The following is an 18,931-nucleotide window of genomic DNA, read 5'->3' on the forward strand; positions in this document are numbered from 1 at the left end:
GTATGATAGTGATTGCATTAAAGCAAAAAATGCTCTCTTAAATGCAACAATTTCCTTTCGCCAGGAAAATTCTGCAAACGCCTCCAATTTACTTAAGACTACAAAAAAATGTATAAAGATCTTTTAAAGAAAAAGAAACAAAAGGCTATAAGAGAAAATTGGAGTAGTCTAATTTCAGCAGCAAAGCTTAAAAATTCCACTTGTTCTGGCATTTAATAAATCAGTCTTTTACAAATAGACGTTTTGGCCCTATTTCACAAATATCTGCCGACAAATGGGAGGATAATTTTAATAACATCTTTAAAATTCTGCTGTAATTTCAGAAGTGATTCCCTCTTGTAACAACCTCCCGGATTGGCCTCTAGTATCCATTGCCGAAGTCAAAGATTTTATTGCCCAATTAAAACCAGGTAAAGCATCTGGAGGGGATTTTATCCCCCCAGAATTAATAAGGGAAAATAAAGACTGGTGGGCCCCAGTTTTAGCCACCCTATTCACTCATATTAATAATACAGGACATTTTCCATCTGACTGGAATCAGGCCATTGTAGTACTGATATAGAAAAATAAAGGAAATAGACTTGAACCTATAAACTATAGGCATATTAGTTTATTAAATACAATAAATAAAACTTTATGCCAGATTTTTATATACAAAGTTAATGGATTGGGTACAAAATGAAAACATTCTTGTTGAAGAACAGGCCGGATTTAGGGAGGATCATTGTCTAATTCTGCACTATCTGGCTGAAAAATATTCTACCCCCTCTCGTGGTTCCCTGTATGCAACCTTTGTTGATTTTAAGTCAGCTTTTGATCTAATACTAAGGGAGAGATTGTGGTACAGTCTAAGACATTCGACGATTGATAAAAGGCTGTTGGTTCTTATTCAGTCGCTTTATTCAAATGCCTCCCTAAAAATTAGAAGTACCCCCTGGGGAGATTTATCTAAAGCAGTTCCACCTCATAGAGGTGTAAGGCAAGGTTGCATATTAGCTCCACTACTTTTTAATCTGTATTTAAATCCAATAATGCAAGTGCTTGCTGACTCAGCCCATCATCCACCTATGTTGGCTGCAATCCAAGATAGTGCAATCCCAGCACTATTGTATGCTGATGATGTAGTCATTTTGTCTACTTCACAGGTGGGAATGAGAAAAGCACTTAGGGCACTAGCTTTATTTTGCACAGAACACAAACACAAACTTTTAATAAATTATGAAAAAACTAAAGTTTTAGTATTTGCCGCTTACCATCATAAGATCCACAAATGGCAAATCGATGGGACTTCAATTGAACAGGTGTGCACCTACAAATATCTTGGAGTGCAGTTTCATGCCTCCCTATCCTGGAATACTCACTTTTTTATCAGGCAAGTGTAGCACAGTGCACCTCATCAGCTATCATAAAATTTTATCACTCAAAAGGTGCTTACTGTATCCAGTCAGCTTGCAAGGTTTTCCAAGCTAAGGCAGTCCCTCAGCTCCTTTATGGCTCGCAAATATGTTTTTTATTTTTTATTTTATTTTAATTCCATTTATATCCCGCCCTTCTCCGAAGACTCAGGGCAGCTTACAAGCTTAGCAGTAGCCTTCATTCTATGTATATGCCTGCTTATTAGGGCTTTAACACACCCCCAAGCGGCATTATTACAAAGTCAGGTTAATTGCCCCCAACAATCTGGGTCCTCATTTTACCTACCTCGGAAGGATGGAAGGCTGAGTCAACCCTGAGCCTGGTGGGATGCGAACCTGCACTAATTGCAGGCAGCTGGTGTTACTTAAGGAGGCATTAGCCCACTGCTCCACCAAGGCTCTTGTTTACTTGCAAAGCTCAATGTTATCAAAACTATTCAAAATAAGTTTATTAGAGCCATATTGATGGTACCTAGAAGTGTCAAAAATGCCATCCTACAGGTAGAAATAGGTATAGTTTCATTGGAAGCCAGAGCATGGTTCCTTCTTCTTACCTTTTGGCTAAACTCCAATATTTGTCACTTGCTTCCAGAAGGATTCTTCCCAGCTTCTTATTTATCTTCCATCACAATCTTGAAATTTCGTAAAGCTTTCACCTTAGCCAGGTTGGATGCATTGCCCTTGGCAGTCCTTTTTGGACGGTTTAAGGGCACTCCTATGCACCTTCGTTTGTGTCCATGTGGTGATGGCTCTGTAGAAACTCTAAGCCAAACATGTCAAACACAAGGCCCGGGGGCCGGATCTGGCCCATGAAGTGGTTTCATGTGGCCCGCGAAGCCATCCTGGAAACAGTGAGGGAACAGCCCCCTCTGCCTTGGCCCTGGCCCAGAGACCCTCCTTCTGCCAGAGACACTCAGATCTGTCCCACTCTTGCCCAGTCCCCCATAGGCACCCTTGATGCAAACAATGTAGAGTTGGCCATACCCACCCAGTAGGCCATACGCACTCTAGCCACACCTACCCAGTAGGCCACGCCCACCCTGGCCATACCCACCCGACCCCCTGAGGGCAACCGCAATGCTGATGCAGCCCTCAATGAAATTGAGTTTGACACCCCTGCTCTAAGCCATATGCTCCTTCATTGTTCTCTATATAAAGACTCTAGACAAATTCTTATAATCCGATATTGAAGAAATTTCCAGGCAGGGGGTATGAATTTTATTTAATGCTACTACGTTCGGATAAGGACCCAAAAATATCAATTCAGGTTGCCCAATTTTGTGCCACCATCTGCACAATACGTTGCACCATTATTAAGGTTTGAAAAATTTTAATATGATGTTTTATTTTGAGAATTTTGGATTGTATTATATTGATTGTCTGGTGGTTTTATATCCTGTAAATATGGATGTAAGATTGTTACTGCTGTTATATATTTTGATTGTGTCTGGCCTTAAGGCTGTAATAAACAGTTGTTGTTGTAAGACAACCCAAAGACTTACAATAGACACTCTGCTATAAAATTAGACAATATAAATTGTAGCTGTTTTAGATTTTGTAAGTCAGTTTGTATTCAAATTAGTACAAATTACCATATTCAATGCATGGCCAATTTTTTGGTTCAAAGTTTTTGATGACTCTTACAAAAATCACTCAAAGGTGTTTCAGATTAAAACACAATATATAATACATTAGTAATTATAATTCTGCTATAAATTTTTGTATCTTTCCATTCCTTATATTAAACAGATCTATTCCTTGCTTTAAAAAAAGGATGATTGAGGAATGAGGGTACAGAAGAAAAGTAAGGAGGGAATGAATGTTTCCATTTTTCCCAAACTTCTAAAATAAGTTTTAACTAAGCTTTAAGGAAATAGATACTATGTTTAAAAAAGTCAGAAATCACATCACTCTAACCAGTACTGAGCCCAGAGCTAACTAAATTTGTATCCATCAAATTTTGTTTAATTTCCTAATAATATGAGTTGCCTTAAGTGAAAAACATTAAAATGTTCTAAACTTTTGTCATGCTTTTTAAAATAATGGATGATTTGCCCAATATTTGATTTTTATAGCTATGTAGAAAATTAAGAAAAAAATATGTCAGAGGTGGCAGGAATAGGAATTGTCTGTTTTTTATGTATCTACAGGGAGCTGGGATACACACCGCATAGAAGGTAGGTAGAGAAGGGACAATTTTCCTTTCATATAACATGTTGTAATCTCTGTTTTATTCTTTGACAGCCTCCCAAGGTAAAATGTTTGACAAGAATCTGGCATCCAAATATAACTGAGACAGGGGAAATCTGTTTGAGGTAATTCATTATTTGAATAGTTCAGTTTTTTATTACTATTTTTAATCAAATATGTAAATAAAATGGGTGGGAAAAGAGCACATATAAGTTTTTAAAAAATGGAATATTTAATACTTCTAAATAGAGGATTTTTTTCTTCAGACTGATCAACAGTTGAGCAGTTAATTAGCAGCTAATTCTGTGGACAAAAAATTTGCAAAAGGTATATTAAGTATAGAGATAAACATCTACCTGCTTCTACACTCTAGTAATTGTAATTTTTCTAAACTAAAACATTACTGGCTTTATCTGATCTTCTTAAATCTATTAATTATTAAATATGCCCTTCTGAAATGGTAAATTACTTTCATCTTTAAGAAAAGAACACCATTAACTGCACATTCTTGTAAAGAAAACAGGACAGAATTTTATGAAAATTAGAGGTTGAAGAGAGGTAAATTACATAAAGTTAGAAGGAAGGAAAGGAGTCACTATATAGCTCTTAAAAGAGAAAGATCTGATATAAATTTAACAAACGGAAGGAAGGAAAGAGTGAAAGTGTAACACAGTATACTGTTAGAATGTTATAACAATCTTTTGCTTTAAAAACTGAAAAAAATGATAGTTTGTAAAATAGATAACCAATATTTTCCATGAATGAAGGTGAATATACGTGTCCCAGGATAATATTGCAGGATCTAATCTGGGTTAGTCACTGGGATCAGAGCTTTAGTCTTCTGAGCTTTCAGGCTCCTTTCTGGAGCCCATCTTCAGTGAACATCTCTCTAGCAGAATGTGTCCTTTGTGCTAGTTTGTGTGTGATATTTATGTGGTGCCTGTTGTATGTGGCTTTTTAGATGTTGATTGGGGTGTTGATGGCTGGCTATTAAAGTCATTGACTGTTGTGTCCTTGTGCTACCAAGCCTTCGCCTCCTAAGTACGTGATAAGCTGGTGGTAAATCAGTACTCCTGTTGACTGACAAGGGGCCCATTTCCCTGGCTTCAATCATTTCCCTGGTTGATTTTGTGCTTGATTATCCAACAATCTTAGTAGCTGCAAAATTGAATGTATGTCTTTGTTCATTGCAGTGTGAGGCTACCAATGAGTTTGGGGCTCCACTTCTGACTGCTCACTTGTGTACTTGCAGTCTGGTCGTTAATATCTTTCCCATCTGTCCTACATAGTCACAGGGGCAATCCATGCAGGGGATCCAGTAGATTACATTGGATCCCACCTTACAATGCATAATTTGTCCTCGTATGGTAGCCTATGAGTGGTGTGTGATGCCTACTTGCAGATCTCAGAAGTTGCATTCTACAGCTTCTGAACCACGGAGACGTCCTCAGACAAGTGCTGGCTCTTCGGCTTTGAAACGGAGATGAGCACCGGCCCCTAGAGTCGGAACTGACTAGCACACATGTGCGGGGGAACCTTTACCTTTTACTTAGGGTGTGTGAAGTGGTTGGTTTTGTACCTTGTTTTTTTTTCCCTTTCTCTCCCCACTGCGGACATCTTGTAACAAATGATTGTCGGTACCCATTCTTCCTGAATTGTTCATGTAGGGATCTGCTCTACAACTCTTTGGTTTGCTGAGTACTACAGTGGGTTCTCACCCTGCCATATACTGTTTTGATGCAACTCTTTGTGTGACAGTAGGTGGTTGCTGTTGAAATTCAGAATGCATGGAGTATTGGTGGCCTACATTTCCATCTTCTTGTCTGTTGCAAAACATACATCTAAAATTCCTTTGTCCCCTATACAAATTTGCTTTGTTTTAACTTGCTTTAGTGAGCTTCAGTGAGCTTGGTAATATAACTCCTCCTAATCTAGTTCCTTTCCTTTTATTTTTATTTTCTTTCTTTCACTCATCTCCTCTCTTCAACCTCTTCCTAATTTTCATAGAATTTTGTAAAATTAAAACAGTCCATTACCAAAAAAGAAATATAAATTAAGGCAAGATGAAATTAGTAAAGAGAAGCTTGGGGACTGATGTGAACTCTGGATGGAATTGCCCTCCCCCAGAAAGAGCAAGTTCACTCTCTGGGGGTGCTCCTTAATCCCAAACTGCAGCTGGAATTGCAAATGGCAGCTGTTTCAAGAAGTAAGTTTGGACAACTATACCTTTTGTACCAGTTGCAACCCTTCTTGATCCAGGGAGCCTTTGCAATAGTTATCCACACGTTAATTACAACTAATCTTGGTACCTGCTTTACTTGGAGTTATCCTTGATAAATGTCTAGATCCGAATACAGGTAGTCCTCAACTTACAATCACTCACTTACCGATCACTTGAAGTTACAATGACACTGAAATTCATAGAATCATAGACCAAGGCCGATTATCAGCAAAGAAAAAGTCAAGAAAGCAAAGGCCCAGAACAAACAAAGACTCGCGACAGAAATCAAGGACAGCAAAAATGTTTCTTCCAATATATTAACAATTTAAAAAGTTAAGGAAACTGTAGGCCCACTAAAGAGGGAAGATGGCAAGGAAATTACAGGCAACAGGGAGAAATCAGAGCTGCTTAACTCATATTTTGCATCAGTCTTCACACAAAAATAAACCATAGCCCAACACACCAAAAACCCCCCTGCAAAAGACATACTAGAAACAAAAATCAAAATAAGCAAGAAAATGGTAAGAGAACACCTATCCAACCTTGATGAATATAAATCACCAGGACCCAATATATTACTTCCCAGAGTTTGAAAAACCTGCCAGATGTTATCTCAGAACTGTTGGACTACATTTTTCACAAATCCTGGAGCACCGGGGAAGTACCCGAGGATTGGAAAAGGGCTGATGTGGTCCCCATCTTCAAGAAAGGGGGGGGGAAACAGACCCAGGAAACTACAGACCAATCAGTTTAACATCAATACCTGGAAAGATCCTGGAAAAGATAATCAAAAAACAGATCTCCGAACAACTAGAAGCAAACAAAGTCATAACTAGCAGCCAGCATAGATTTGCTAAAAAGCAGATGATGCCAAACCAATCTTATCTCATTCTTCAATAAAGTGACCAAACTAGTAGACCAGAGAAACGCAGTGGATGTAGTATACCTAGATTTCAATAAGGCATTTGACAAAGTGGACCACAACCTACTCCTTGGTAAGCTAGAAAAAGGTGGAATAGACAACATCACCACCAGATGAATCTGTAGCTGGCTGACAAACTGTACTCAATGAGTAGTCCTCAATGGCACTACATCCACATGGAGAGAAGTAAACAGTGGAGTACCACAAGGTTCTATCTTAGGCCCAGTACTCTTCAACATCTTCAAAAATGACTTAGACGGGGAAATTGAAGGGGAACTTATCACATTTGCAGATGACACCAAACTGTCAAGAGTAGCCAACACCCCAAAAGACAAACTCAGGATCCTATCCAACAAAATGAGTTTAAGTGTGGAGAAAAGCAAAGTCTTACACTTAGGCAGGAAAAACCAAATACAGATTGGGCAAGATCTGACTTAAAAACAGTAACTGTGAGAGAGACCTTGGAGTCCTAGTGGACAATCACTTAACTATGAGCCAGCAGTGTGCAGCAGCAACCAAAAAAGCTAATACAATTCTGGGTTGTATAAACAGAGGCATAGAATCAAGATCACACGAAGTATTTGTACCATATTATAAAGCCCTAGTAAGACCACACCTTGAATACTGCAGCCAATTTTGGTCACTATATCACAAAAAAGATGTTGAGAGTTTAGAAAAAATTCAGAGAAGAGCAACTAAGATGATTAAAGGCCTGGAGACCAAAGCATATGAAGAATGGCTTAGAAACTTGGGTTTGGCTAGTCTAAAGAAGAAATAGGGGAGACATGATAGCAGTATTCCAGTATCTGAGGGGCTGCCATAAGGAAGAGGGGGTCAGGTTGTTCATCAGAGTACCAGAGGAAAGGACGAGAAAGAATGGTTGGAAAGTGATCAAAGAGAGAAGCAACCTGGAATTAAGGAGAAACTTCCTGACAGTGAGGACAATCAACCAGTGGGAACAGCTTACCCCCAGAAATCATGGGTGCTCCTGCACTGGAAATTTTCAAGAAGAGACTGGACAATCACCTGTCTGAAATGGTATAGGTTCTCCTGCTTGAGCAGGGGGCTGGACTAGAAGACCTCCAAGGTCCCTTTGAGATGCTATTCTATTCTGTTCTGTTCTGTTCCAACAATGGTTGGAAAGTGATCAAAGAGAAAAGCAACCTGGAATTAAGGAGAAACTTCCTGACAGTGAGGACAATCAACCAGTGGAACAGCTTACCCCCAGAAATCGTGGGCGCTCCTCCACTGGAAATTTTCAAGAAGAGACTGGACAATCACCTGTCTGAGATGGTATAGGTTCTCCTGCTTGAGCAGGGGGCTGGAATAGAAGACCTCCAAGTCCCTTTCAGATTCTGTTCTGTTCTATTCTAGACTAACAGATTTGGAAGGAGCCTTGAAACTCTTTAGTCCAACACCCTACTGGAACATGAGTTCCTATATTTTTCCAGACAAATGGTTGTCCAGTCTCTTCTTCAAAACCTTCAGGACGCAACATCTGGACACAAGTCATTCCACTGATTAGTTAAAATAACAACTAGTCCTTGCAAATTCAACTGATGCAACATCCCCACGGTCACATGATTAAAATCCGAACACTTGACAACTGACATGTATTTATGATGGACATTTGCCATTTGCAACCTTCCTAGATGCCTTCCAACAAGCAAAGGGGGGGGATCAGATGTGCTTAATGACTATGAGATTCACTTAACAACTGTAGCAAAATAGTCATAAAATTGGGTGTGATTAACTTAACTGCTTTGCTTAGTAACAGAAATTCTGATCCCAATTGTGGTTGTAAGTCATGGACTATCTGTATTAAGTATCTGGTTGCTGAGGTTGAACTTTAAAGCCATAAATGGCTGATTATTTGTGGGACTGTTAAGACTGTAATGTTATTCTACTGCATTAAAATGACTTGGAAGTCAGTGCTTTTCTTTTTCTTTTCCTCTTTACCCTACAGTTTTTCTGCCTTTCTCTTCCCCATTTTCCCACTACTTTCATTTTCATTTGTATTTATACTTTGATATCATTAATAAAATTATAATTTTAAAAAATGAAACAGGCATCAACTGTTGATTTTATTTCTTCATTCAGATACCCTTTTCATATCAATAGGACTCACATGAAATTTAATTAACATTCAGAGACAGAAATAAGGACAAATTCATAACATCTGCAACTACCCCAATTAAATCTGGTCGTCATGTAATAGTTCCATAGTTTATGCATTGGCCAGACTCTTCTCAAATATCATACATTATCCAGTTCTGAGCCTCACACTTTAGGAAACATTGAGATACATTGAAATGAGGTGACAAGGAAAATTAATTAGGAATAGGAATAGGAATGAACAGAAATAGAAATAGAATTCTTTATTGGCCAAGTGTAATTGGACTCACAAAGAATTTGTCTCCAGTGCATAAGTTCTCAAACAACAAAGTGATAGGTCATAGATCATAAATCATAGTTACAATAATTAATCATAAGATACAGCAAGTGATAAATCATGATATCAGTAGGAGAAGATAGGGAAGATGAAAAAGAATGAGAAATGAGATAATGAGAAGGATAATAGCAGTGAAGGTAAAGGTTCCCCTAAACATGCGTGCTAGTCATTTCCGACTCTAGGGGCCGGTGCTCATCTCCGTTTCAAAGACGAAGAGCAGCGCTTGTCCAAGGACGTCTCCGTGGTCATGTGGCCAGCATGACTAGACGCCAAAGGCGCACGGAACACTGTTACCTTCCCACTGTAGTGGTCCCTATTTTTCTACTTGCATTTTTACGTGCTTTCGAACTGCTAGGTTGGCAGAAGCTGGGACGAGTAACAGGCGCTCACTCTGTTACGTGGCACTCGGGATTCAACCCACCAAACTGCCGACCTTCTGATCGACAAGCTCAGCGTCCTAACCCACTGAGCCACCGCGTCCCTAATAATAGCAATACAGACTACTATATGGGTAAATATCTATAAGCCTAAGACAGTGCTGTGGGAAATAGGTGTTAAGCAGAGTGATGGCATGAGGGGGAAAATTGTCTTTGTGTCTAGTTGTTTTGGCATACAATGCCCTATAATGGTGTCATGAGGGCAGAAGTTAAAACAGTTTATGTCCAGGATGTGAGGAGTCTGTAGATATTTTCTCAGCCCTCTTTCTGGTTCATGCAGTATACAGATCCTTAACGGAAGGCAGACTGGTTGCGATTGTTTTTTCTGTAGATGTCAACTGTCCCATTCATTCACCTAGCAAAGAAAAACTCCTGGACCATTGTTTTACCAAGAGTATACCTTAGTGGAGCTTAAATGGTTGCAGAGGTTTAAGCTGGTTCTGGTATTTTTGTGTGCAGAGAACGCAATTAACATTCTCTTTTCCCTGGCCATCCCCCCTGTTATCAGCAAACATTCAATTAAATGCTGATATATTGTTTGGGTAACAGGCCTTTGGTTTTGTGGGCTTTTCTGGTTTGCACTCTTTGATGATCTTGGCTAGCAGGTGTTTCCTTCTTATTCCTTGGCCAGCCTGCTTAGGTTTCTCTTCCACACACACCCCATCTCCTCCCTGCATTCCAACCTTTTTCCCTCCCCCATTGGTAATGTCAACCTTTTTCCCTCCCCCATTGCAAAGCTTGGCTTGGGGGATGGCAGCCATGACAGCAGTCCTAACTATCCCTTGAAGGCTACCTTTCCGGTTTGGTTGCTGTGCCAAACCAGACAGTTATTGAGGTAAAATGACAGACTCAGTAATTCTTCTGTAGAAGCGTATCAGCAGATCCTTGGGTAATCTGAGCTTTCTGAGTTGATGCAGAAAGAACATTCTTTGTTTTCCTTTTTTAATGATGGTTTTAATGTTAGGTGTCCATTTCAAATCCTGAAAGATAATAGAATCCAGAAACCTGAAGGTCTGTACTGTTGATACTATGCTGTCTAATATTGTAAAATATAGTAGAATATGTGTGCTGTCCCGCTCACTCATGTGCACACATACCGGTGGTTTAGTGGGTTTATTGATTTCCTTCACTCATGACTTTCCCAATTAAGTTCAACCAAAAGCAGATCAATGCTAATCTACAGAGCAAAGGACAATGAGTCCACAAGACACTTGAAAATTTCCCAACCAAGATAAATCCATCAGGCAAAATTGAATCCACAATACAAGAGAGTTCACAAAGCAAGAAAATTCTAGAGTTCACAAGGAACAATCCAAGATCAAGGCACAGTGTCAGCCCAAAGCAAGGCAGAATCACAACAACCAGGAAATACACAGCTAGGAAATGAACACAAAGTTTCCAGCATTGTCTCCATATGTCTGCTGTGCTAAATAGTCAGCTGGTGCAGCTCATCAAGGGGGATGAAGCTGCCTCTTCATAAGTAGTCGGGATGACCTTAGCTGCTCCTGCCTCTTTTCTGCCATATGTGTTTTTGGATCAACTGCAGAAGGCAGTTCCTCTTCCTCATCACTGACTGGCTGCAGTTGTGTGATTTTCCCACCTGAAGCCTCAGGGCTCTCCTATTGCAGCTTTGCTTCAGCCAAATCACTCTCAGCCGGCTGCTCATCCAGTTTCTCTCCCATCAACCACTCCCCCCCCACACTTGGACTCGCAGACTTTGCATTGAGCTATTGACCAACTCCCCTCCTGAAGTGCCTGGGACTGGCTCATTCTCTTCTGAAGTGACATCTGGGGAAGCATCTGGGGAAATCATCACAATAGGAGAGCTTTTTCTAAAATCTACTATCATCTCTACATGTCAGAACCCACCCCAACCCACATCTTAAGAAAGTACAACTCTTGGAGACAGTTTTTTCCAAGCAGGAACTTTTACTAAGAAATAGGAGATAGCAGGCATAATAGACAGGATCTGAGGGATTCCCTTACATCTCAATAATTTTAAAGTGCCCCCAAGCAAACCCCACCCCACAGTTCATTTGGTCAGTTCCAGATCAGGCAATCTCCAGGTGGTAAGTCCATCATGGGAAAGGAAAGATAACAATCCACTTGCAGCACAATCATTTCAACAGCTCCTCACACCTTCAGAAAAATAAACCAGATCCCAGAGGGTTGTATCTCTTCCCCCCACCCCCTTTTCTAGTTGCCTGGTAAGTTCAGAGAAAATGCCTAGTATAGAAAACAATTTGTTACATTGTAATGGATAGCAGACTGGCTGAATAAACAAAAGGGTACATTTATGGAGGAAGTGAAAACAATAAAGCCCACATGCCTGTTCCCTCTCCCCCTTGGGAATGGGAGAATCCAGGGGAAGATAAGATTTGGTTTTAGCACAGAGGAGATAGTTAGAAATGAAATATAAATGGATTCTGACACTACAGTTTTAAGAGTGTTCAGCTCCAGATTGTTCTGGCTGCAATACAGGGCCAGTCTACCTCTAATTTATATGCAGACTCATTATCATCTCAAATGAGATCAATGATTGTTGTATCATCTGCAAACTTCAGTACTTTAACACAGGTATCCATCAAAATGCAGTCATGGGTAATGGGCAAAGAAGAGTACAACAACAACAACTTTATTGATTAGCCCTTGGGCCATATCAAAGTGCAAAGTTCCAGCAACAAACCATCACCAAAACTTGATAAAAGCAATCCAAAATGGAATTTGATAAAATACAATTTAAAATGGAATTAAAATAAAATACAATTTAAGATGAAATAGTAATAAAATACAATCTAAAATGAAATTGTAGTAATGTACAATAATTTAAGATATAGATAAAATATGATAACATTATATTTCGGAGTCACCCTTGCAATCTACCCCAATCAGTTCCACATATGCAGATCTTAACCGGATCATTTTGTTTAAATACTGTGCTACGTTAAATGTTATTTTCAAGTTCTGACTGGACATAAGATAAGTTATTTTGATATGGGGATCCCAATGGGTCATTCGTTTGGTATATAGACCAAGATACCTGTCTCTCACCCTCTTATACAGACAACAGTCAAATAGGATGTGAGCCAGGTCCTCTACCCTGCCGCTCCGCAAATGGAGAGACGCTCATTGTACGGTATAGCATGAAATCTCCCATATATGACCATTGTGTCAAGCTGTTCAAATCTCGCTCTTGTAAATATTTCCCTAAGATGTTTTGGGAGTTGTACCTTCAAATAACTGTCCACTTGAAAAGTACATTTGTATTTACTCAGCCATTTCAAGTTATCTACCTTACTAAGGATAGCTATATCAGTTTGTGCTTCTATATCCTTAATTCTTTGGGCAACTCTTTTTTTAGATTGTTCTCCTGTTACACAAGAAACAGGAAGGCCACAGCTTCTTACAAAATTTGTTAGTTTGGTGATCCAGGAGATTTGTGATTGTAGTTTTATTTGCTAAAGTAGGCATAATTTGGGGAATCTATCAGTCTCCATTTCATTAACTTTGCACCAGTAGTTATAAGCTCTAATTTTAGATAATGCCTGAATTGTATGAATTCCCAATTCAGCTCTAACTGCTACAGCAGATGTTCTTGGGTCTACACCTAAAATACACCTCAAATGCTGGGACTCAAATGTTCTAAAACTGTGGTTGAGTAAAGACCCCAAATTTCTGCTCCATACAACAGCATTGTCGTAACCTTAGCCTTATAAACCTTGAGTAATGGAGCTAGGGACCCTGGGTAACTATGGTTCTTTAGTTTGAGCAATAAATTCAAACGGGCTTTTGCTCTAAATGTACTCCGTTGATGATGGCAGGCCCAAGATCCAGTCTTGGAAAAAGTTACTCCCAAATATACAAAGGTATTAACCTGCTCAATTGGTTCACCATCTAATTGCCACTTATGTCTCTGATGGTTTCTTCCAAACACCATTATTTTTTATTTAGATTTGCTAATGATTAGGGAGTTATCCTGGCAATAAGAGCTGAATCTTCTTAATAGCCTACGTAATCCTACTTGTGAGTATGATAATAAAATCATATCAGCATAAAGCAAGCTGTTACAGTTAGTAGGATCATCGGCATGTGTACTATGGTATCCTTCATTAACCCTGGCAAGTCATTGATGTATAAATTAAATAATAATGGGGCCAGGATACACCCTTGCCTTATCCCTTTATTTGTGTGAATCCTGTTAGTCAGGGCCCCATTAACCCCATACCGTACCCTCAAACAGGTACTCGTGTAAAGGGCTTTAATCAAAGCCAGGAGTCTGGGTTCTATTTTAAGAGATGTCAATTTACTCCATAGTACGTCTCTATTTACCATATCAAATGCTGCTGTAAGGTCTATAAAAGCAGCAAACAGGGGTCTCCTCTTATAGGCATATTTGGCAATTAGATGGTTCAAGACAAAGCAGTTATCAATAGTAGATCTGTTTTGTCTAAAACCTGCTTGTTCTTCTGTGAGGATGTTGTTTTCCTCTACCCAGATTTCAATTCTGTTCAAAAGGTACCTAGCATATATTTTTGCTACAATGTTGATGGGCTTATAATTAGTAGGATCCTTTTTTATTCCCTTTTTTATATATGGGGAAAACTATTGCCATCTTCCACCCATCTGGTATATGGCAGGTGTTATTTATGTGTGTAAAAAGACCTGGTAATAAAGGGCCCCACCAGTTGGGAAATTTCTTAAATAATTCTGGTAAAAAATCCTCTTTAAGCTTTTAATGATGGACTATCTCCTTTTCTGAGACTGGTGGCCAAGGGGGGAGAATTCTAGGATTTACCAAATCACTGTTTAAAAATAATTTCTTTACCGGTTTGGTGGGGGCAAACAAGCACTGATAATTCTCCCAGTCAGCAGCAGAGATTGGTATGTCAAATGCAAATCTCTCTTACTTCAGGATACCTGCTACAGAGTGCCAAAATAATACTGAATTATGTGGCAGCCAACTCAAGTTCTGACCAGATTGAAATGGCAAAACGTTTTTTCTTTAATGTTATAGTTTTTTTTATATTCCCTTCTTGTGTGCAGCATCTTAGCTTGTATATGGGCAGTAGGATTCCTCTGGGCAAGCCTCATGGCTGCCTTCAATTTCTTTTTCTGTCGCTGGCAATCAAGATCAAACCAGCGAGGTCTACCCACTTGGGCTCTTTTTGTAGTAGGTTTAGCTGTTAGGTGTTTCTTCAGTATGTTACAAAGATTGGAGAATGCATTGAAGGCTGACATCCAGTCAGTAGTAGATGACTGTATTGTTCTAGCCCACTTAGTAGCATTCTCTGTTTTAAGGCATTCTAATATTGCCTTAGTATCAACTTTGGCCCAAATTAACCTTTTATTTTGGGTCACCTCTACCTTTTTGGTGAGCCATCTGTCAACCATGTTATATGGTCTTAAATCTGAGCGGCCTCGCAATGTCACACTTATAGGCTGATGGTCGCTATTGTCGCTAAGGTGTACTGTGACCTCTGAGAAGAGGTCAGCCTTATCTCTAGACACACAAAAGAGATCCAGTACACTACTTGAATTGGCTGAGTGGTATGTATAAGGGTATGTATAATTCTTGTCCTTACCTCCCAAAATTTGGAGATTACCCTTAAAAATTAAGGAGACTTTACTTTTACAGTCTCTTGAGGCATTACTTTTACAGTCTCTCGAGAGCCACTGAGGATGGTTATCAAAGAACTCCCCTGGGATTCCCTTCTTCTGGGCAAGCTCATACAGAGAGGGACCCAGTCTAGCGTTCAGATCTCCTAATAATACCACTATGGACTGAGGGTACAGTATAGATATATCTTCTAAGATAACTTCCAAGCCCATCCAATATTCAGAATTATAGTGCTGGGATGTGCTTAGAGGAATGTACTCATTTACCAATATTAACTCAAACTGGTCATATTCAAATTTGACAGCTAGAAAGTACAGATACTTATCTTCGTTATATAATTTCTCTTCCTGCCATTGCAACTCTTGCTTTATAAGAATGCATAACCCACCAGAGGGTCTCCCTTTGTTCTTTGTTTTTAGGGCTGGGGAGGCCCATCCCTGAAAGCCTGGCAATTGTACTGGTTCGTCCACTTCGGTTAGCCAGGTTTCTTGACGTCAAATCTAGAGAGAAAGCTCATTAGTCCACTATCAACCATCCCTTTCCAGCCAGCTATGTTCCAGGTCATCAACTGTATGGGGTTCTCAGAGGCAAGGTGGTCTGACTTGGTTGATTGGCTAGATGGTAAAAATGCCAGATGTCAACTTGACATTGGAGCTGGGTCAATATCATCTAAGCTTCCCATATTAACACAGTTGTTGTGAGGTTTAATATTTCTCCTCATGGGTTGCAGAACTTGTTGTTGCTCCTCTATATACAGACTCTGGCTTAAGTCTGTAAATGTAGATTTATGTCCATTTTTGGAGGGGCATGGCTGAGGGTTCATCTTGTGGAAAGATGTTGTGGGAACTTCTAAATCAAATGAGGATGTAAGCTGGATTATGTCCTTAGTGTTTGTCAGCTTAGGGGGTACTGTGTGATGAAGCCCTTTGTCTTTAAGTTGTTTCTCAGGGGCTGGGTCAGTCAGTGCAGTTACGCCACTCTCAGCCTGTGTGACAACACCTTTTTTTACTGTTGAGGTAAAGGCAGATTGTTGATTAAATATCTTGTCACAAGGTTGCGTGGTTAGTGGAGCCAAATTAAATAGAGGCTTTGCTGTAGAGTTGTTGTCAGTGCCTCTTTTAGGTCATCCAATCTTTGAATGATGTTAACTTGCTCAGGTTCTGGCAATAGGTCAATCAACATTTCCTCTGGCACATCCTCAGCAGTTCCTGCAGCTGTGGGTAACACAGTTCATATATTGCTTCTTTGCTTTCTCAGGGTCAGTTCAGTTGCAGCAGCCTCAGGCTTAGTAGTGTGAGGGCTGTTGCAGCCTAGATTTAAAGTGACAGTTCCCTCTTGGTGACGCTGTTTCAGGAGTGGGCACACTTTTTCTGAGCAAAAGACCCTTATTGGAAATATTGAGAAGATGCTCAGAAAGGGCTTCATTCTGAAGAGCATGAAGGGAATTGTGGGCTGCTTGAACGATAGGAGAATTCTCATACATTGTGTTCTTGCTGGCAGCCACTCTGCATGTAGTAGATCTATCAGAGTGAATTCACAGCGGAGCAGCTAGCTCAGGGACAGCCTAATAGCTTCTCTATTGCTCCAACGCCCTCTATTTACTCTCTTGTCATAAATTTGCAAAGTAACCTGGTTAGTTTGCAGACTGTAGTTATATTGGTCATCTCTTAGACCTTTGCCTGATTGAGTGTTTTCTCTGTAGATGTTCAAATTTTTGGGAGGAGAACAAGGTCCTTCTCTAGTTTCATTTTCTGAGTTAGCCATCCCATGTCTGTCCATGCTTATCCTCCCAAGTCCTTCTACAGCATTTGGGTGGCTCTTAAAAAACTTTGCAAAAGATTCTTTCAGGCAGTCGACCTTATTTATGACAATTGACAAGAGATCATATATTGAGTTTACAGTTTGAGCTGTAAGCAAACATTGTCTAGAGAGGAAGTCTGTCACATTTTCCCCCTTCAAATTTGCTACATCTCCCTCCTGTTCAAAAAAGGCTGTTGCCAGGTTCCAAGGAGGGGAGCCATTCTCCGAGAGGGAGGAGGACAACTCCACACGCTGTCTGCTCTCCAGTTTGGTTTGTAAGTCCCATTCCAATGAGTCACATAAATTAAATATATTTTTTTTATTACATTTATATCCCGCCCTTCTCCGAAGACTCAGGGCAGCTTACAAGTTTAGCAGTAGCCTTCATTCTATGTATATGCCTGCTTGTTAGGGCTTTCACACACACCCCAAGCGGCATTATTACAAAGTCAGCTTATTGCCCCCAACAATCTGGGTCCTCATTTTACCTACCTCGGAAGGATGGAAGGCTGAGTCAACCTTGAGCCTGGTGGGATGCGAACCTGCACTAATTGCAGGCAGCTGGTGTTACTTAAGGAGGCATTAGCCCACTGCTCCACCAAGGCTCTATATCTGATAAGGTGCCTGCGAATGAGTTACTTACTGGAGCAGACGGTCTGTTTGCAATATAATCCTCCATATTCTGCTGCTTCAAAGGCTTGGATATACTTTCTGCTGCAGAGTGCTGTCTCTTTCTTCTTTTCCCCATTCAAGTTTGTTAAAACAGGTTTAAAAATAAGTTTAAAACTATGGTTTAAAAGGTTAAAATGGGTTAAAAATGGGTTTAAAAAGTTAAAAGGGGGTAGGTTAAAATAAAATATTAAAAGAGGTTAAAAAGTTAAAATAAAAATGAAGTAAAATAAAATAAAACTTTTACTTTTGGAGGAGCTCTTTACAGCCTTTGCTGCCTCTCCACCATCTTGGCTCCCAAAGAAGAGTAATGGAGAGAGCACATAGCCCTGTGCTAATTGAGTGGATATTCAGTGTGATTTTGCCTAGCTTCACCTGCTACTTCCTCTTCGTTAGAAAGCTTATAATCCATCTACAAGTGTGATCAGGTACAGCTAGCTGAGTCAGTTTAGAGAGGAGGATTTCTGGAATGATGGTGTTGAATGCTAAGCTGAAGTCTACAAAAAGGATCCTTACATATAGTGCATTCAGAAAGTATTCAGATCCCTTTCACTTTTGTCAATTTTGTTATGCTGCAGACTGATTCTACATTTGTTAAAATTCACTTATTTCCTCATTAATCTATACTCAGTATCCTATAATGACAAAGTGAAAACAATTTTAGAAATGTCTAAGTTTATTAAAAAGGAAAAACTGATGTATCACATTGGCTTAAGTATTCAAACCCTTTGCAACAACATGTGAAATTTAGCTCTGGTGCCTCTCATTTCTCTTGATCTTTGCTGACATGTTTCTACACCTTGATTGGAGTCCACCTGTGGTAAATTAATAATAATAATAATAATAATAATAATAATAATAATAATAATAATAATAATAATAATAATAAACCTTGTGCTGTGCTCACTACCCTCTGTAATACTTTCCTATCCACGGCTGTCAGACCAGCATACCAAACCACAATACCATACGAGAGGACGCTCTCTATAGTAGACCGGTAAAAGAGGGTCATTAGCTGTTGTTCTACCCTGTTCTTCCGCAAGACCCTAAGAAAGTGAAGCCTCTGTTGGGCCTTTCTAGCCACCTGAGTTGTGTTAACTTTCCAGGTCAGATCTTCACAGAGGTAGACTCCCAGAAATTTAAAGGAGGAAACTCTCTCTACACAGTTCTCTCCAATGTAAAGTGGGGCAGGTTCCTCCTTTTTTCTC

General features: G+C 39.7%; 1 protein-coding gene across 7 annotated transcripts in view; it reads left to right on the forward strand.

Moving 5' to 3' along the window:
* Positions 1–18,931, forward strand: part of UBE2F (ubiquitin conjugating enzyme E2 F (putative)) — a 142,843-nt gene that overhangs the window by 66,002 nt on the left and 57,910 nt on the right. For all 7 annotated transcript variants that reach the window (XR_014491514.1, XR_014491515.1, XR_014491516.1 and 4 more), the window contains exon 6: positions 3,660–3,730. Coding sequence is in view for 3 of the 7 variants with exons in the window: in XM_083355031.1 (XP_083211157.1) it covers positions 3,660–3,730 (71 nt within the window). In the remaining 4 variants the exon portion in view is untranslated. The remainder of the gene's footprint in view (positions 1–3,659; positions 3,731–18,931) is intronic.

This window comes from Vipera ursinii (genome assembly GCF_947247035.1).
Source record: "Vipera ursinii genome assembly, chromosome: 1".
In the NCBI taxonomy this organism is placed as follows: Eukaryota; Metazoa; Chordata; class Lepidosauria; order Squamata; family Viperidae; genus Vipera; species Vipera ursinii.